Here is a 20776-nt window from a genome sequence, read left to right as displayed (position 1 = left end):
AAGTCTGTGCAACACATAAAACAGACATTTATTACAAACACCACAATTCAGAAAAAGAAAGATTCTTAATTCAATCATACTCTCTTATCTTTGGAGATTTAAGTCTCTGGAACTGCTTCAGAAAGTTCACATTTAGCGACAGCAGCATTAGGACACTGATATGTGCATTAACCATGGCAGAAAACACATGAAATTTCCCCCGAACCTCATTTAAGGGATGCCTTGCAGTCGGATTGAATTAACCCTCACTCAGTTCTGTCATTTTATCTAATGTAATTTGGCTTCATTTATTTCTAAATGGACTCTGCATCATACATCAATATAAAATACTATTTAAAAATCACAGTGTCTTGATTCATCAAGACATTTTGAAATCATATTCAGAATATGAGGCAATCAACCCAGAACAGATTCAAGTACAATCAAGAATAATGGGTTTTCTGAGGCAGGCATGAACATTAAGAGGAAACAAAGTGGTTAAGCGACTGCTGACATTTCCTGCAGAGACTTTAACTTGAAAAAAAAAAAAAGAAAAGAAAAGAAAAAAAAATGAAGTCACATATACATTTAACACATCTGAACAGAGACACACAGCAGACCAGAGTTTGAGGGGAGAGACTCAAAGACAGAGCAGTATGTATTAGATGCATGTGTTCCATATTTGATCTGTTCCTGGAAATGCAGATTAAAAATTCCCAGAAGCCTTTAAATCTCCTGGTTTCCTCAATAGCCCTGAGACTAGGGCCTCCTTGGAGTGCAACAGTGCAGTTTTCTTTCTTTCTGTTCTTCCCTCCAGTTTTAAGGAGGGTCTACTCCATCCGTCAAAGGTCCACGCTGCCACATCCAATCCTGAGACAGCATCATGATTTGATTGGTCAGGTTGATCTCTCAGACAGAGGGGACTGGACAGTATGGAAGCTTGAAGGGGATAGTCCACATCTAGGGTTGGTGGGCTGATGTCAGGAGACGTGGGAAATGAGTCTGACTCTTGTCTTGATGTCTTGGCGACACAGTGGGCACGTTTCCAGCTGTAAGGCACACTCCATACAAATCCCACTGAAGACAAGAAGAGACACATAAGTTGACTTAATCGTTCAGCACAAAGAGTTAACCTAACAGTAAACAACACTATGAAATCACTTGATGAGCAGTTTTCTCCCGTGTTGATGTATTTTCATATTTGGGACATATTAGTAGGGAAGCATGGCACCATTATTTAATTGTACATGCTAATTTCTTTTATTTAGATCACAGTTGCCATCATCCAATGCATTGTCAATTAAGGCAATCTTTAAAAAAAATTAAAAAAAAATTTAACAACTGATGAATGTAATCTTTAGCAAGTCTCAAAACAAGTTTGTTATAATGCTGTGATTCCTTTATCACTGTAGCACTCTAGGCTTGTTATGTCACAGTTAATGATTAATGATTGGCAACTTGTAACTGTGAAAGGCAATAGAACAATAAATAGCATGTTACTATGAAATTAATGAATAAAACACCAATGAAATTCTTAACAGTTTTATAATCTTCGCACGTTTTGGCTTAATTCTCTTATGTACTCCAGTTCAGCCAAGCACAACAATCCTGCTTTCTTGAGCCTCCAGTCACATCCCTTAACCCAGCGGTCCCCAACCTTTTTAGCACCAAGGACCGGTTTAATGTCAGACGATATTTTCACGGACCGGGCATTAAGGTGTGAAGCATAAATACAAAATAAAATGATACGACTGTCATAAAAACTGTGGTATATTGTAAATATAATAATAAACATGAATCCACTGTGTATTCGCATGCAACTTTATTAGCAGCGTCCTCGTAACATCACGCCAACATAACATTAATAATATATAATGAGCAAGTACATCATGAATCCATTTTCCAAACTGTGTTTTTGTCTTATCCTTAATCACTATGGTACACCTACAATAAGTGTTTATATTCAGACTATTTTAGTCTGGTTGGGGTCGGTACCTGCCCAGTACCTGCGTGACTCGCCATAGATGTAAACAGAGAGAAGTAGCTCCGGCTACAATGTTCTTCCGCCAGACGCGAGCGCCAAAAGTTACCAACTGCAGCTTTAATGTAAGTTATTTATTCTTTCTTGTGTGGCCCGGTACCAAATGACGCACGGACCGGTACCAGTCCGCGGCAGGGGGGTTGGGGACTGCTGCCTTAACCCATAAACCCAATGGTGTAAACACTGACTCTGTATGTTGAACTTTGTACCTGTGCAAACAGGGTCTCAGTTCAGTGTCTGCCATCTGGTCACAGCAGAGGGTGCAGCAGTTATCTCTGATGCTAACTTGCTTGAGCAAAGCCAGGCGCCTGTGTCTGAAATAATAGACAGAGAAAGAACAATTTTATGTGCTCTCTTTCTGGCATGAATGGTATGAGTCACCTGCTTTAGGTGATAACTAATGCATTATTCACATCCACATAGCAGTCATTAACACTTGGCCCTGTGTAAAGAAATTGAATAAATGGAGCGAACCTGGGCAAAATGATTTTCTCATCTGATGCGAGTGAGGCAAACTCATTAAATGTGTTGAATTTGATGGAGGGGGGATGGCGGAAGGGCTTGGCTCCGAAGTTGAACTCACACTGTTGGTAGGACATGAAACTGGCTGCGGCAAAGAAGCCAGATCTAAGACAAGGGAAAGCAAGTTTAAAAAAAAAAAAAAAAACTTTTTTTTTTCGCATTTGTTTTGTGGTGGAGGAAGTGAGCTTTGCTTACGTGGCGGACGAGAACACCTGCTTCTCAGGAGGCAGCTGGATTCCGTTTAGATAGAAAATCATCTGCTTCTTACTGAGGTCCAGCAGGAATCCTATGGCATCACCTAGAAAGCCCAGAGAACGCTTAGTATAAAACTTTGCAAAAGTTTTTTTTCCCAAATGGATGAAATACACTAAATGTAGGAAACCATCACATAATTGAAGAACTTGGGTGCTGAACAGGATGCTCTGCACAAACCTTCTTTCCAGCAGGGGTGGGAGTGAGGTTTACTGCGAGCGTTGTACCAGATCAGCTGCCTGCAGCCATCATACGCACATGAATACTCATCATCTCCAATTCCATAACCCTCCTGTACAAACAAACATGTTCTCACTACTGAGACTCAAGTTGATTTATTCACTCATGTGAGAGAACAATTAGCTTGTTTTAAACATACCTAAAAAAAACAAAAAAATGTATAGCATATGACCCAAAATTTCTTAAGTAACGCATATCAAATTAATAGTCATTACAATATCAGGACTCTGTCACTATCACTTGTAAAATATCAGGGGTGTTCACATAAACACTGTACTCTTCATGTAAATATAAGAACATACTATAATAAGAGAAAGCACAAATATCTAAACATAACCAGAAACACACATGGTTAAGAAACTTGCTGTCCTTGGTTGCCCAGCCAATCTGCATGACGCCGGAGGTGATGGCCGTGACTTCATAGTACCAAACTCCTGAATCCACACAGAATGTACAGCGGACGCTCTCAAATGATGATGCATCACACCGTGCCTAATAAGAGAAAGCCAGGTCACATTAGACATCAATTGTTTGCACTAATCACAATACTTTGTTTGTTATGGTTACAACTAGCTATTCTTCCACAAAAGGTAAAAAGGTTAAAGCATGCATAGAACTTTATGAGATGTTTGTGAACCATTCAAAGAAGTATGAAAATATGTTTTGTTTATAGAGTGGCCTAACTGGAAGTGAAACAGCAGAATTGCACAGAATTCTGTAGATTTCCACAAAATCTAAATCTTTCATTCGGTTTTTACTTATTTCTTTATTCGCATTTTGAAAGAGCCTTAAATAAATGTATTTTATCTACCAATAAGTGTGTAGTTCAGTTCTGTTGATCGTATCTTACATTATCTTAAAACCATTTTGCTGCATTTTACCCACAGTCATAATAATGGTTTGTTTCTCACCTCCAGTCCAGTAGGAGAGATCTTGAGATATTCGCTGACGTCATTACTGTTCAGCATGGCGTTGATGTTGTTTAAGTTGACCTTCTCATAGGTATACTGGCGCCCCTCTTTAATGACTACAGGCCAAAGGGTGCCCAAAGATAAAATTATCAGCGAGACACAATGTGCAATCTTAATATTTGACTTAAATTGACAAAATCATCACAAATGACAAACAGTTGTTCCATATTCCACAGAAAGTGAAATAAATGAAAACCAAAAAAAAAAATGGATTGAAAGAATTTCACATTCTTTGGGAAATATTTTTTTTCTAGGTCGTTCTTCATTTAAAAAAAGTCTCAGTAACAGTAGTGGAAGATACTCACAGAGGTTATCAAGGCTCCACTGGGCACAAAAGCCCACTTGACGCTTCAGGTAGTCTGGATGATCTGCCCAACACTCCAGATCAGACAAACGCTTACTGATGCACGATTCCGACACTGTTAACTTGTTTTCACCTGAGATAAAGACAGGCTGTCATTCAAAGTAACTTTCTGAGACTCTTCTGATTGAACATTCTGAGCCGAGACCAGTTAAGACTTACTGGTTTGTGAGAACTTCTCTAAAGCGATGAGAGCAAACAGCATGACAGTGGGATGGGCCTCAGAACTCTGTAAGAACATCAAGACCACTTCAATGGCTATAACACCAGCTTTAGTGCAACTGATTGTGCAAAACCAAAGCATTAGTATAAAAAGAGTTAAAATGATCACCAAATATTTCGTAATATTCTAAGAATACTGGGGAGGAAGATTTGCATTGAGAATAGAGTAAATCTATGCAGCAATTTGAACTTGAACTTGAAATTTATCACTTCAAAAGAGGAAGGAAACATGATGTGACCTCTTTAAGAAACACCGTGTTAGTCTGTATGTTTAATAAAACTACGCAGCATTCTTACCAAACTCTCAAGTAAGTACTCCAGAGTTCCAGGGCTGAGGAGCGCAATGCTCGCTGGACCTGTAGACAGAAGAGTAAAAAGATGAAGTACTCCAGTTTTATACAAATTATTCCTTTGGGCAATGTGTCTGACCTTAAAAACAGAAGCAGATATCTACAAACTGAGAGAACTGGACAGTGTGTGTGTGTGTGTGTGTGTGTGTTTGTTGCAGCCTCAGCAGAGCTGTCAAATCACAGGCCTCTGAGGGAGCCTACAGCATTCACAGGGTGACAGGTCTTCACAGACTGCAAACTCAGCTCTTTAGCTTTAGAGGAACAGACTTTTGCAAATATGCCATAAAAAAAACAGATGTGCATATATATATATATATATACACACATTGTATATATACACACACACACACACACACACAAATCCTTAAATTATATGCATCGCTTATGAATAAATGGACATCATTATCACATCTGTGATAGTGTCAGAATTGGTAAAAGGCTTAGGCATTGCTTCAGTCAATGCAGTGTGTGTGTGTGTACACTATGTGTGTGTATGCATGTTCCTTACCAGCCAGTTTCTCCGCCAGACAGCCCAGGACTGCTGTGGTGTTGCGGTGTTTGGCTGGGATGAGGGCATCCTGACGCGCCACAGCAGCACTCAGATTTAACATGTCTGACAACTTCTGCAGAGCATCCTTACAAAACAAACTCTTCATCAATGACTGACTTTGTAATGGGTCAGAAAATAATGCACTGAACACGGAAACAACTACACACAGAAAACTGCTCCTTCACCTTAATATTAGCAGCATTTCCTCAAAACTAAAAAAAAAAAAGCATCAGAAGCAATAACATATTTTGACTGATACTTAACATATTTTCCACAAGGTTGTCACTTTTGACATCATTTCTGAATAAAAATATTCATTTCTAAGTGCTAAAAAACATAATGACTTTAAACTTTAAGTAGAGCATTTGAAGATAACAATATGTATATACACAAAGATTCTTCATATAATTTAACACATTTTTTTATATTTGGAATTTGAAGGACCCAAACCAAAAGAGGACATTAACGAACAATTAATCTTGAATCAGTACAAAAACAGTTGCATAACATCATAATACCTTAATCATGAATCTTAATGCTCAGTTAAGCATGATTTTGACCGCAATTATAAAGAATAACAGAAATTATACCAAGATTTTATCTTGGTATCAACATAAAATAGAAATAAGAACCATTTCAGTGCAAAAAAAAAGCATCTGTTGGAATCAGTTAAATAAAGCAAGAGGGATACCACTCAAAAGCAGCATAGATTCAAGTACCAGGGAAATGTTGTTGGTCCCATTTTCAAAGCAAAACTAGAGCTGCATTACTGTCCATTAGCAAAAACAGAGGTGGAAAACTAGTTTGGTAGTCAGTGTTGTGTGTTAATGAATATGTGAACTCACTTTGGTAGGCAGAGGGCATTCATCCAATAAGAGGGTTATTACAGCCGGTCCTAGTGGGTCATCTAAAGGAATTACCCTAATTAAAGACTGCACCACTTCCAACCAACCATCATCTACAGCGTGAGAAAAAGAGGGACAGAGACAAAAGAGGATGACAAAAGAACAAACAGAAGTTCAGTTTATGGGACATGTCTTTTACAGAGCCAATATTATAACAATGCATTCAAACAACATTGAAAATGATTGGTTAAACAACATGGGTGTTTCCCAGTGCTAATGGTAATGCCAACATCTCGAGAGCAGATGGTCTATAAAAAGTCAATATTATATATATGATGATGATGAGCAAACTAGATAACTAAATTGCTAAGTAAAATTACACATTTATTTTACAGATAATATACTCAGAAATGCACATAAATTGACACAAAAGCAATCTACTAAACACATGCTCTTCAGAGGGTTCTGATGTCAGTCTTGAAGCCCAGAGTAGCGTTTCCACCTGTTTACTCCTGCATGAAGCTCTTAGCAGCCACCTGACGCCACAGAGTCTCAAACCACAACATGCAGGCTCAGCTCGGAGCAACAGATGCATGTATAAATAAAATCAACAGTCACAGAGGCTTGGGCAATGGCATAAGAAGAGAGGCAGGCGGGCGACCTGCATATGACCTTGCTTAATTTCAACCTCTGATTAGAGTCTGGTCCATATACACAGACCCAAACCCAACAATACAGTTGCACACTTGGATTCACTGCAGGTAACATCCATGACTAATTAAAAAGATAAAAGGTAAATTTGTAGCAAAAAGAGCATGTAAACAAACAGCAGCGCACTGCCCACTGCCCAGTGTTTGTTTCTGCAGTCTTGAGGCTGTGAGGGACTTTAAAGCTGCAGTTAAGCTGCGACCCACTCACGTCAGTCACTGTAACAGAGTGACGGCATGACAATGGCAGCGCAGGGCATGAGCCAAACTTCAAAACCAGCCGCCACTAATACCAATAGAGCTTCCGCTGTTAAATTACAATCCTAATACTTCATCAGTAGCAAGAGGGTCACAGCAAGCTGCACTTGTTCCCCTGTTGGAAAAAAACAAGCCTATAACCAGAAAGGCAAGGTTCGGCTGGTTTGCTTTGGCTAATAACTACATTGTTTTCTGACAGACATTCAAAAGTATCTACTCATTCTGACTAAATAAAATTCAACAATCAATGTTTTGAGCTTTATATAGTCGAGTAGGTGAAGTAGACACCAATGAATGTCACAGCTCATGTACACCCCTGGAGCAAGGAGAAAGAGCCTGTGACTCCACACATTCTCATTGTGCCATCAGTGTTGTCATTCTCCTGTGGTTCCAGATCATTTGGGTCATATTTACAATTCAGGTGATCCATTCAAAACAAATCAGAGTTTATATGAAGCAAAAATGGCACCATCCAAGTCAGTCAGTTTCAAGCATCTGAGATTTCAAGCACTGAGATGAATGGGAATGTTAACAGATAATTCTCTCCAGGAATTTTAGGGGGGTTTTAGACGTCATACCCTGGATCATGAAAAGACATGGAGATGCATTTGAGATGAATAGCAATCCAATCACCTCAGTAGGTGGTAGAAGTGTACGATTTACGATCTAACTGCCATTTTTATGATAAAACTAATTGTGAATAATTTCATTTTAGAGGACAGATGTAAAATTATACAACTAATATTTATGGCTGTCTTCATGGCAAAGTTCTTAATTTTCAAACTTGAAACAATCAAGTTTTATTTTAGCAGAAAGCCACAGGGAGCACAACGCTCCTCCTCTTTGTTGACAATAGCTGGTTTATAAGTGCTTCTCATAACAGGTTAGGGAAGATAGTTGTTACTGAACATACTGCATTCTCAAACTCATGTCATGAGTTAGCCAAACTGAAAAAGTGCATAACTTGCGATAAAAACGCAGTGCGATTTGGTAATCCCATTATCCATATTGGTAATTGCATATAAGCCATACAAAAAGTGACATAGGTAAGAGTATATGCCTCTGCATGTGCACAAAGTTTACTCCTCCTAATCAGAATGCCAGCATTTGAAAGTTTGTGAATCCCACAATCCACATGTGAACAATCTTGGATGAGACACATGGATGACAAGAGCATTAAAACTTTCTTGCATTGGCATATAGCGCAATAGCAGATTTGAACCCCTTATGGAAATCCTGCAGCATTTCGTGAGTCGTTCACTCACCCGTCTCTGCCATCTCATGCAGTGTGATCATGGAGTACGGTGGCTCTTGGTCACTAAAATACAAAAAGAACAAACACAATAATTAATGGCAAAAAAGTAGAGCAGCCTAATAGAGAAGAGGTTTGCCTGTGTGCCTCACACCCAGGGTCTAAGCATCTTATTTAGTCCTTGGCTGCTCTAGACATTAGTTATGAAAGCCTAATGGTATAATACGTGTTTGTGTGACACATGACTGATTGCTAGTGGAGGGTAGACTCCCGCTGCCGCTGGGGCTGTTTTGGCTTTAGGGTGTATGCATCCATTTTACAAGCATTTTGCAACAGTAAATCTAAGCAGCGAAAGCAAAATCCCTTGAGGTGCTCCTAGAGCGAGCCCGGTGCGATCAAAACACCACTAGAGACACTTAGGCAGGGAAAATAAATGTGCCTCTATTCTTCGTTGTGACACCGGTGTGGTTCATTTGTCAGTCATAAATCAGTGGTGGGTGGGTAGTAGGGGAGATGTTTTAAAAAAGCAGAGAGGCCAAGGAAAAGATAGTTATAAGGGTGGTCGAAAAAGAAAAAGAGAGAGTGTGTGATAAAGGTCTAATGCCCCCAGCCATGGGTGTCTGACTGCTGTGTGATGGTCACACAGGGATATGTTCTAATTAGAAACTGAACGGAAACTGGGTGTTAGTAAATTGTAGATGATTCATGTTGTGATTTTATGAGATTCAATCTTTCAATTAAAAGAGTTATGGATATATACGCTCATTACAGACATATATATTTATAAAATGTTTCCCCTGGTTGACAGAGTAGTATATAAAAATTAAATCTGTGCCACAAAAGTCAAGCAAATTTTGAGTTTTTTTATCCTTAGCTATAACAATAAAACTAGGGTTTCAGGTTTAAGAATATAAACGGCTGTCAAAGGATGTGGTTGACCCACCATAATATATTCCAGGTGTAATAGAAAAGAAAAGAAAAGCTGACACTCCCTCTTGTGCCCATTATGTATTTTTCTTTGGAATCAAAACAAAAACATTTCCTTTTCTTGTGAAGCTGCTGCTGCATATTTCTTTCTTTAATCTGAGATTCTCTTCGAAAAGTGACCATAAACTTAAAACTTAAAATACCCAGGCAATACTGCAGGCCTCGCCACCAAATCTGATGTACACACAGAACAACTTCTCATCTAAAATGAACATCCATCATTAGACAGCAGTAGGCCGGTTGTGTGGGAAGGTGTAAGAACATGTGACAAAGAGGAAGAGTGACTGGGGACTCTGACAAAATGTTAAAAGAAACATGAAATTCTCTCTGTTACCTCAAGCTGCTGTCTTGGGCAATACATTAAGATCAGCCTGAATGTGGTGCGGTGCGAACGAATGAATAAATAAATAAATAATGGCATGCTCATTACAGAGCTGTGCCGGGCTTCTCCATAAGCTCTGCACATTTAAAGCTGCTTTATTTTAAAAGTGAAAGCTCTTGCAGACTGTGTGGCATCGCTGTGGTAGACAAGAATACTGGAAAACAACCCACAATGCAAACGGTGCTTCAACAGCAAGCCAATGCTTTTAGCAAAGGTGGAGAGATGTTATTGCTGACGCGTGAGTAAACAGGGAACTGAAATTGATACGATGTGCCTGATCCATTCCTACACAGATTTAATAACAACTCTCTGCAGATCCTCTTGTCATTAAATGTTCACTCACTTGTCAACAAGAGTCCTGATGACAGCCAATGTGTCCAGAACCAAACTGTCCACGTTTTGTTTTTTCCGACGTGGCTCGTGCGGTCCACGCCCTCGCCGGGGTGGTCGGACCGGATCCCTGGGCCGGCTGCTTCTGGCCTCTGGGGGATCAGACACGGAGTTATCCACTCGCCTGAGCTGCCTGCGAGGGGCTGATCCCTCCTCCACATCACTATCCTCTCTGCACACGCAGCTGTTCCCCATGGCTCTGCCGGATGAGCGGCCGGGCCAAAACTGCAGCTGTACTACGGTGAGTCGCAGAACCCGCACGAGGCTCCTGCTGGCACAGAATGCAATCCAGGTGACTACTATCATATCATTGGAAGGACTTTAAAAGTTGTCTCAGTATGGGTCGAGTAGACGTGTCGGTCATTGTGCTACTGCAGACCATCAGGAGCCAGATGCAGACGAGCAAAGCTAATTGTGCAGTCCACACACATCTTACAGCCCGGGAGGTTTTCACTCCTGAAAAACAATAAGCATCAAATTATTATCAGTGTGGACAGAAAACATGTCAATGCCCTTGAGCACTACACATAACCCCCTACTGCTCCCTGGGCACCACAGCATAAATGGTTGCCCACTGCTCCAGGTGTGTGTTCACGGTTTGTGAGTGTTCACTGCTGTGTGTGTGCACTTCGGATGAGTTAAATGCAGAGCACGAATTCTGAGTATGGGTCACCATACTTGGCTGAATGTCACGTCCCTCACTCATAACAACATATGTAATATATTATGATATGAAAATAACATTAAATATGTTATTTATTATTATATTTTATTGATTTAAATATTTATTTATGATATCATTAGTTCAAATAATATCCAGGGCTTGTCTCCAGTACAATGTTTTGCTTTAATGCATAAAGTTTGTAACTAGTTAATATAAAATAAAATAAAAACTAACCTGACTAATTTGATATTAACCTAAATATAAATTCAGTTACTAATGGTGTATAATAAATACAAAAAAACAACAGGGTTCGTTTTTAAGTACATAAACTAAACAAATATTCGTGCTAGGATTAGCAGTGTCAATGTTAGCAGTGGCTAACTAACGACTAGCAAACCAAACAACTACAAAAACCCGATTTAAAACACAATAACCAAGTCACAGACAAATGAACAATGGCTAGAGTACGCTTAACACAATCACTGACGTTTACAACGCCGCTGAAAGCTTATAAACAACGAGCTGTCATTTCAGTAAATTAGCGTCAATAAACTTGAGTCTCTGTGGCTGCTTCTCAAATCAGAGTGAGCTGCCTACGTAGGCGGCATTTAAAGGAGTAGTCTGTCTGTAAATGAAAAGATGTAAAACTTTATAACATTTTATTTTCTTCCATGAAACACAAGAAGGAGATACAAAGTATATGTTTGGAAACTGACAACGTCAGCCACCATATACTTTCAGTTCGTGAATGCTCATATGATGAAAATGAATAACGTTAGTGACTCAGGCTGTCATTTTGTCTGTCTCCTTAAGCAATTTTTTGAGACTTAAAAACGCCGAACGGGCCTATGTCCACAAAAGCCTGTAGACGTGAATATAATTCCGTTAATGTTGTCTAGATAGGTAGCTTACTGTGTGTTTTAACACAGCCTTTATTATTAATGTCAGAAATTAATGTTAGCAAACATATAACTAGCCACACCTCCGACGAGATTAACAAAACGTTACATTATTATACATACACTAGCAGGTCTTGTATCGATAAATAATGTGGATATACCAGAGACAAGTATTTACTCACCCGGTAAAGCGGAGGATTCTCGGTAAATCCAACAGCACTGATCCGTAGGCCGAACACAAAAGACTAACGTTACACGGGAAGTGTGTGTGCTTTACTTCTCAGCGATTTGATTCGTACTCTCACACACTACAACCGCTTTAACAATCAACATTTTGCCGATCACACAGAAAGGCTTATACAGCCGGTGTTTGAGAACGAAAGTAAATGGCTGACTGAGAAGTGAAACCACAAAAACTGTCTGGAATCAGCGTGAGATATCTGGAGATCAATGTGAGCTCTGTGTGGCGTTAGTGATGGGAAGTCCGATTCATTTCCGCGAAATGGTTCTTTTGAACAATTCGTTTCAAAGATCCGGTTCAACAAATGATTCCGCTGTTCTTTTACGTCAGAACGAAATTCCTCCATCACAGTACAGACGTTGAAATTTAAAAACATCCCAAGAAAGCTAGTTGTCTGCACATATTGCTGTTTAGCCTGTGTTCCCTTTATGTTTAATAAAGGTGTCTATTATAGACGAATTTGTCGCGTCCAAGTACAGATTGTTTTTAGTTTTTAGAAACTAAATATAAACTGTAAAAAATTACACTATAATTCATTCGCTTCACCTCCCTGGCAATTATTTCCCAAATTTTGATAAAATGCTATTTATCAATACCATGTTGGTATGTTGATAAGCAATCACGTTATTAAATTAGCTTACTAATTTATCCCTTTTCGGTTCTCTGGGCTCACTCGTGCCCGATCCGTTCCGACCGACTCAGTCCAACTCATGTTTAATCATTCAATCTGTTTTTGGGAACCGGTTCAGTCGGTTCATTAAAAAAACATGTGATTCAAAAGAACGATTCGTTGTCGCATATTTCTGTCTAGCACATGATGCTGGACCCAACCCCTCCCAGCAACCAGTAAAACAAACCAAATTCTGCTGAAGAGAGGGCTGTGTAAACAAATTCCAAATATGCAAGTGGTAAATACTATATTTGTCAGACTTTTTTGCTTTCCTGTGTGTGTCTAAGTAGCGAATGTTTATTTTAGAGATAAAAATTTAAACTTGAGGAATTTCAGATATGTTGAAATTTATTCATCGGGTTCAACACAAATAAATGCTACAACATCTACAAGCACAAATCCGTTTGCTTTTCTTGACTATATTAGTCATCTGGAAATATATATTTTTAAATAACTAACTGGCTTATGTAACTGACAGCACACTGAAATTACATAAAATTAACAGCTAATTTAAAGTACATTTGATTATTATTGTCCGCTCATTTAAATTTTTACCCATAAATAAATGAGTTGAAACTTTGAAGAAGAAAAAACTTTCCCATGAAAACTACATTTCCCATAAGTCAGTAGTGCGTGCGTGGGAACTACGTCTTTAGCAGCTTGTTGCTTAGGGGGATCCTTTTACAGGGACACAAACCGGATTAGGTAAATATCCGAGCGCATTACCTTCTTGAAATAATGATTTATTCCTCGTTCCTTTTCTTTTCACTTCGATCATTATTTGTCTAACATATGAACCAAACCGGCTTTAAGATTATATAATGTGTATTAAACCAATCGCTGTATAAATACCGCTGATTTCTGATCCAGTGAGTGCGATCAAAGCCTTGCACGCACTACTTGAGCTCAATATCAGCACTGAAGCTGCCTTGCTGTCCGTTGCATAGTAGTATAGCAGGATTTCTTGCATTTATTCAAAATAAAATAACCGTGTCGAGTCTCATCCTTATTGCATTAGGCTTACATCTGTCTTTATTTTATTTATTTTTTCACCACAATACTATTTGATGGTATGTTTTTATCATCCACATTTCACAGTGACAGTGAAAATGCTTATAAACTATGGATTGAGCTAGACTGCCTTTTTTATTAATATATTTTGCCATCTCAGGGTGTTTCTAGCACCATTTATATGGAGTAGATGCTTTATGTTTGCTAAACACTTAGAAATATGTGTTTGCTTTCAACAAATATGCATCTTAAATGGTTATAAGTAAGAAAATAAGTGAGTTTGTATCAGGTGTTGTCTCCAATTTTGACCCTCTTCCAAATTACTACCCCCTCGTTCAAATCGTTACCTGATTGCCTAATCCTAATCCCACCCCTAATCCTAACCCCTCCCCCAAACCTACTCCTAAACCCACCAACACTAGGGGTTAATAATTTGGCAGGGGGTCAGATTTGGGCACAACACCTGGATCTATTGCTTTCACCGTTTAATTCCAGCACGAGGGGGCAGTGTTTACGTTCTCTTACCAAAACATTCCCATTGCTCAAGACAAAAATGATCTGCTGGATCTATAATATATATACTATATTATATCTCAGAACTGGGAATTTAAATTATATTGTGCTTCATGTTTAAAATGAATAGTTAGATGCTTGTGTAGTTCTCTATGAAAATGCATTGTTCACTATTTGATCTTAAAGTTGTTTGTGGGCCTGATTACATCTGGTCATTTCATGCGTTTTCGCCGATCGGATATCTGTTTGGTTTGTTAAAACGTTTCCATTTACACTTGGCCATATAAATGTGTCGTCGCAAAACGGATATAAATCTGATATTCAAATCTATGTTTAAATTTAACGCGGGTTCACGTCAACGAAATCAAAAGATAAACGCTGCATTTTATTAATTATCAGCTCATTTCAAGATCAAAGACAGCACTATTTTTAATGAAGATGACTATGTTGACCCTCTGAGTCTTACTTTCAGTTTCTTTCTTTTTCTTTATTATTATTATCACGTTTTTATTCTCGATCTCTGAACAGAATCTACTGCAGAGGACTTCATGAGCTACCTAAAGTGTTTGTCGTGATTACATAAACAGCATCTAAGTAAGTTTTGATGGGTTAAAAATATTTTTGTTTGTATGTGGTGATCACCACTTGATAACATAATAAAAATATGCATGTGTTGTGTAGGTTCTGCCATGGCAGATGGTGTGGACCTCAGCCGAAAGTTTGTGTCAGAGTCTGAATTAGACGAGAGGAGGAAAAAAAGGCAGGAGGAATGGGAGAAAGTCCGCAAGCCAGATGAACCGGAGGGTGAAACTTTCCCTTTATTTGCACCGATCACACAAATTAACAGCAGGCTTAATGACAGACATTAGTTCTCCTCCGATGCACTTGCCAAATTTTGCTTGTGTTCGTTCTCACTCAATCACAGAGGCCCCCGAGGAGAAGTACGACCCCCGATCTCTGTATGAGCGGCTACAAGAGCAGAAAGACAAGAAACAGGAAGAATATGAGGAGCAGTTCAAATTCAGTAAGCCCTCATGCTGCTTCTCTCCCATATTCATCCCTTTATTTTTATCAAAAACAGATCTTTCGGATGACACGCATCACACGGTCTCAGGGGGCTTGTCTCTCCCGTCAATGTGACCTCATTTTGGGGTTTATCTGTCACCGTTTGCGCAAAAACATGAGTGTGTTTGAGCTTGTCGGTGGGTGCCTATGAGTGTGAACAGATGGGAGTGGTGGAGATCAAGAGCAGGTCTGTTCTTGCGGGTGCTGATGGGAGACTGGCATGATCTTAGCATCTCGGCTTCGTCTCTGTATCCCTGGTGACAAACCCACTCTCGGTCTCCCTAGCGACCATTGCTGCTCCTGTCGCCGTCGATTCCTAGAGCCACATCTATTGATCTGCAAGCATGGTGGTCACATTCAAACATTAGTGGTTGAAGAACCCGTACTGAGTGAGAAAGAAAATATTATTTTCATGATGCATGGTTCTGTTAGCGGTTCTTGAGTGTCCTCGCAAAGAACCACTAATGGATACTTTATAATGCTGTTGTTGTGTTCCTTCACAGAGAACATGGTTAAAGGCCTGGATGAAGATGAGACCAGCTTTCTTGATGAGGTCTCACAGAAGCAGTCTCTAATAGAGAAACACAGAAGGGATGAGGAAGCTCAGGAGTTAAAAGAATACAGGATATCCTTTTGCACCTTAAAGCGCACACGGTATTACTGTCATGCCTCTTAAAAATTGACAGCGAGTTTTGCTTTCCGCCTGAGCTTGTCTCCACTTTCACCTTCGTTAAGCTGGTGGTGGAAGCTTCAGCTGTCGAGCGCAGTGATCGCTGGTGAAAAGTAAAGTAAAGAGTTCTTATACCTTGTTAGTGTACATGTTCTCAAACAAGACGGCCCCAAGAGGAACCTGACACATTGACGTTGCAGTGCTGCTTCAACAGAAATTCATGCAGTCTTGGAAAATGGCTTAGAGCAGGGGTGTCAAACTTAGGGAGCCCTGCAGAGTTTTGTTCCAACACACACACCATGTAGTTTTCAAATAAACCTGAAGGACTTGATTAGTTGGATAAGGTGTGTTTAATTAGGGTTGAATCTAAACTCTGCAGTGCCTGGGCCCTCCAGGAATTGAGTTTGACCCCCCTGGCATAAAGGTTTAGAAAACAGTCAGTCTGAATGTGTTGAGTTTCAAGCAGTTTATTTTGCAGCTGGCCATTTTTGAAATATTATGAAGCTGCAGACTCGGAGCCTGAGCCTGCTGCATCTACAGTCCCGCACCCAGAGTCCAGCATTCTTAGCCACCTCGTAAAACGCATATGAATTGGTAGATTTGCCTAAACCCCTGTGTCGGTTAGGTTTAGGGGCGGGGTTAGGTGTAGGTCATTCGTACAAATTCATACAAATTGTGCAACTCGTAAAATACGTACGATTTGGCAAAAATTGTATGAATTTGTACAAGTGTGGTCGTACGAATTCGTACCAATTTCACTTAAATTAGTTTTATACAGTTGAAATGCTGTATATAATTGTTTAAATTAATAAGGAATGTATTCATTTTTATGTATTTATAAAAAGCTGAAAAAGTAGCGGAATGCGGCGTTAAGGCCCGTTCACACCAGAAACGGTGGGTAACTATTATAGACTCAGTACCAACACACGATAAAGTGCTTTAGCTCTGTTTATTATAAGCATGTGCTGTAGTAATGTCGTTCTAAAAGTCGTTCATTTTCCCACGGACTCCCCTTCAGAACGCATCGTTTCTCGTTTCCAACGTTCAGCAATGGAACGCGGCAGCAAATCTCCAGCGCCATAGGAAAAACATAAACTGTCTTTACCTGAGTTGTGATTGTGAGTTTGTGGTCTTTGTTGAGTGTGATACGATGTAGCCCAAAATGACGAGTTGCCCTTGGAGGATGCACGCAAACATACAGCACTACATGCAACGATTCCCGAACAAACAACTCTTTTGAGCTTTTTCTCTGAATGAATCAAAAAAGATTGATTGAATTAGTCTTCTGAATCTTTCGATGAATTAAATCATGTTTTGTATCAGTATCATTGCATGTCTTGTGTATGAACACACACACACATATATATACATACATATATAGTGTGTACAGCATATACAGTGAACTATGAAGTCAGCAGGTTGTACTACATTAGCATGGTTTTCTTGCATTAAACTATCAAAGTCAAACGCTGTGCTTTTGTCTATATCATAAAATTGAATTTTCATCATGGAAAGTCTGACGTAATCAGCAGTGGCCTTTCTCTTCTCATAATCAGGTATGACTGTAGATAGAAGGTTGGAGGATGCGTTGTCGTGGCAACTGAAACCTTTCTCAGGGCTTGATAACTGCATCTAAAAGCACTGCTGAGAACCGTGATCTGCAGCATAATACAGTAATGTGCCTTAATTGAACTGAATTGTACCAAACTAGTAAGACAATTTGGTCTTACCTGTTTCAGTACAATTGGGGCACATTAAGTGTGTAAGTGTGTCACATTTTTAGGCCATCTGTGAGCACAAGGAAGTAAGCTTGATTTTGGTGGCTGCTGTGGTGACTGACTTTTAGGAGCGGTGGCCCTCTTTATCTGAGCTTCCTCCTCTGTCTGTGGGTTTAGCTCTGTTTGCATGCACTTTAAGTCCTCCCAGAAGTTATTTTAGGTTTTATGAGAAAGAAACGGTATAAAAGGAAATACTGAATTTGTCTTGTGACTTAGCGCAGGAGCATAGGTTGTCATGTGTTGCTGAGAAGTTTTCTCACGGTTTAATTGTAGGTCAGTGATTTCTCCTTAACCGATGAACCTCACAGTGCTCTGCAGAAGCTGGCCACCAATGAGAGCCAAAAGAAGGAGACGGAGAAAAAGGCAGGACCCAAACCCTCAGAGAACAGGACCAGTCACCTGTCTCAGGCCCACCTGCTGGCTGGGGCAGTCAAACGACGCAGGTACGAAGAGGACAAACACACCTTAATGTGTTCATTTAAATGATTATACTCTATTTAAACCTGCGGAAACCTGATGCCTAATAATCTTCATTTATAATTATTTGTTATTCATTTTTGTCTTTGTACAGCTCGTCTCAGACCTCAGAGGGGAGTAAAAAGCAGAAAACAGAGGAGTGTGTAGCCGGCAATGGCAGTCAGACAGGTAACAAAAGTAGTAAAAAGCTGGCTTTATATAATGTAATTATGTAAAGTGATTTTCAGGTCATTATTAGATATATAATTATTTGCCATAATATTTAAATTGCTTTTAAAATGTATTAGATTATAGCTGATAAACAAAACATGGGGAAGTGTTCATAAGAATCCCAGCGTGAAACTAATTAAAAAAAAAAATGTTTTTAGGAGTCTGTAAAAAAATAAAATAAAATAAAAAAAACACTGTTATATGTACACTACACTAGTTTGTGGTCAGTTATTTTTAATAAATTAATACTTTTATTCAGCAAGGATGCATTAAATTGACAGTAAACAAAAGTGACAGTAAAGACTTACATTGTAACAAAAAGCTTTGACATCACTAGAATAAATTAAAATAGAAAAAGTCATTTTAAATTGCAATAATATTTCACAATATTACTGTTTTTACTGTATTTTGGATTACCGGTAAATTGAGCATAAGAGACTGCTTCTATAGACGCCGAAAAAATCTTACTGACCCCACACTTTCGAACAGCAGTGTACAATGGTTTCCCCATAGAAATTAATTGTAAGTACATTATCAACACTTTTTTTGGTCACACTTTATTTAAGGGTCCAATTCTCACTATTAACTAACCATTAACTATGACTTTTGCATCAATTAACTCCTTATTTGCTGCTTATTGATAGTTTATAAGGTAGTTGTTAAGTTTAGGGTATTGGGTAGGATTATGGATGTCATGCATTATATGTACTTTATAAGCACTTTTAAACAGCCAATATGTTAATAATAGACATGCTAATAAGCAACTAGTCATTAGTGTGAACTGGACCCTATACTAAAGTGTTACCCTTTTTTATTTATTTTTTTACAATGAAAAATAAAATTTTGTTTTAGCATGGCATATTCCTATACTTAACGAGATGCAATGTAAAAGTAGTTGAATATTTACCATTAGAAATTGCTTCACCTTTCCGTATTAACCTGCCGGGTTAGATGTGAAATGCATCAGTGTGCTGTATGTGCATGGATTGTTTTGTGTTCTCAGATCAGGAGGCGGTCGAGCCCAAATCCCCTGGCGCGGGCGTGCCTCGCTCAGGCGTCCTCCACCTGCCCGCCGCCGCTGTATGTGTTGGCATCCTGCCAGGGCTCGGCGCTTACTCGGGCAGCAGCGACTCTGAGTCCAGCAGCGACAGCGAAGGTACCGTGGACGAGATTGGCTCTCCCATAAAGCGCCACAGGCTCTTCAGATAGACACACTGACAGATCACACTCACTCACTATCACTCTCTCCCTCACCTGTGCTGCCCAAGGCTTGGGCGCCGCCCCCTCGCCTTCTCAGCGGTGCACTACCTAAAACGATTTAACACTAGGTATCCGTTATTTCAGTGGTTCACTTTTGGATAGATCTGTTTGCTTACTTGCTTGATGTTTATTAAAGGCTGTAATGTTAACTTCTATTGTGGTTGTTGATGTCTTGTGCTCTCAAAACGTGACACTTCCCCCATCCTCCTCATATTACGTTCCATACAGTTTAAACCCCTGGCAGCTTAACCCGGTGACGCACCTTCCCATCTACCCACCCTTGCGGTTTCTGCAGAGCTCTAGTGGCCAAGGGGACACTGACTGACAGCTGTGGATCAAGAAGACATGAATCATTTAGTCCAGATCTCAGACACCATCACAGGACAAAGCAGATATCATGGGCTTCTTTCAAGTTTAAATGCCTTGATTGAGTTCTACATTTGTTTGTTTGACGTTTATTTTTAAGACAAAATGCTGCAGTGCTGCTGAATGCTGGAATTTTCATGTCGTGTAAAGGATAGTCAATTTCACTGGAAAATAACCAGTGGTGACAGAATGCAAAATAAAGGTGTTTCTCATGAATCTGTGCTGCTTCTTTCTTTTATCATTTCCTATCAATGTAAAACAGCATTTGCAACCCATTATAGTTCTGTAATGCAAGCTTCTGAGTGAAACCGAAAATTCAGTGGAGGATTTCAGAATGTTCAATTGAAAGATTTTTGTGAATGATATCTATAAATAATTATGTTAATCAGCATTAATAGTGTTTAATATTCTATGGTGTTAAATAAGATATTCAAATGGCTGCAGTGACCTAAAAAAATTCCTAAATGGCTACTGTTAATAGGAAGACCAAAAATAAAATTTCTATAATTGTTTATTCCTCGTGTCATTCTGAAACCACAGGACTTTCAATAATCTTCAAAATCGAAATGAATATATATTTATAAATTCTCTCATCCACTGAAACCCCAACGATGCAAAATGTTCAATTTGCAGTTTGTAGAAA

General features: G+C 39.2%; 2 protein-coding genes across 4 annotated transcripts; one reads left to right on the top strand and one right to left on the bottom strand.

Moving 5' to 3' along the window:
- Nucleotides 1-10: 10 nt before the first annotated feature.
- LOC127934598 (RING finger and SPRY domain-containing protein 1) lies at nt 11-12405 on the bottom strand. Its single transcript, XM_052532084.1, has 15 exons — nt 12055-12405; nt 10263-10765; nt 8564-8616; nt 6334-6446; nt 5447-5573; nt 4886-4944; nt 4529-4595; nt 4311-4442; nt 3946-4061; nt 3383-3526; nt 2975-3086; nt 2738-2840; nt 2495-2647; nt 2230-2334; nt 11-1056 (listed from the first exon to the last, which is right to left on the bottom strand). Exons 2-15 carry the CDS (start codon nt 10613-10615, stop codon nt 960-962), a joined length of 1734 nt encoding a protein of 577 aa, XP_052388044.1. The 5' UTR covers nt 10616-10765; nt 12055-12405; the 3' UTR covers nt 11-959.
- Nucleotides 12406-13406: 1001 nt separating this feature from the next.
- LOC127934645 (PSME3-interacting protein) lies at nt 13407-20349 on the top strand. Of its 3 annotated transcripts, none has more exons than XR_008147867.1 (9): nt 13407-13488; nt 14836-14901; nt 14989-15111; nt 15233-15331; nt 15876-15998; nt 18128-18263; nt 18392-18465; nt 19511-19835; nt 19996-20349. XR_008147867.1 is itself a non-coding variant. In XM_052532161.1 (9 exons), exons 3-9 carry the CDS (start codon nt 14997-14999, stop codon nt 19998-20000), a joined length of 705 nt encoding a protein of 234 aa, XP_052388121.1. In that variant the 5' UTR covers nt 13408-13488; nt 14836-14901; nt 14989-14996; the 3' UTR covers nt 20001-20349. The 3 variants fall into 3 exon arrangements, 2 of the variants coding, with proteins under 2 accessions (XP_052388120.1, XP_052388121.1); XM_052532161.1 differs by having other exon boundaries at nt 13408-13488; nt 19511-19663; XM_052532160.1 differs by having other exon boundaries at nt 19511-20349.
- Nucleotides 20350-20776: the final 427 nt, after the last annotated feature.

This window comes from Carassius gibelio, chromosome A18 (assembly GCF_023724105.1).
Source record: "Carassius gibelio isolate Cgi1373 ecotype wild population from Czech Republic chromosome A18, carGib1.2-hapl.c, whole genome shotgun sequence".
Taxonomy (NCBI): Eukaryota; Metazoa; Chordata; class Actinopteri; order Cypriniformes; family Cyprinidae; genus Carassius; species Carassius gibelio.
Note: the sequence above shows the minus strand (reverse complement) of the source record. Positions and strands in the feature narration are given on the sequence as shown.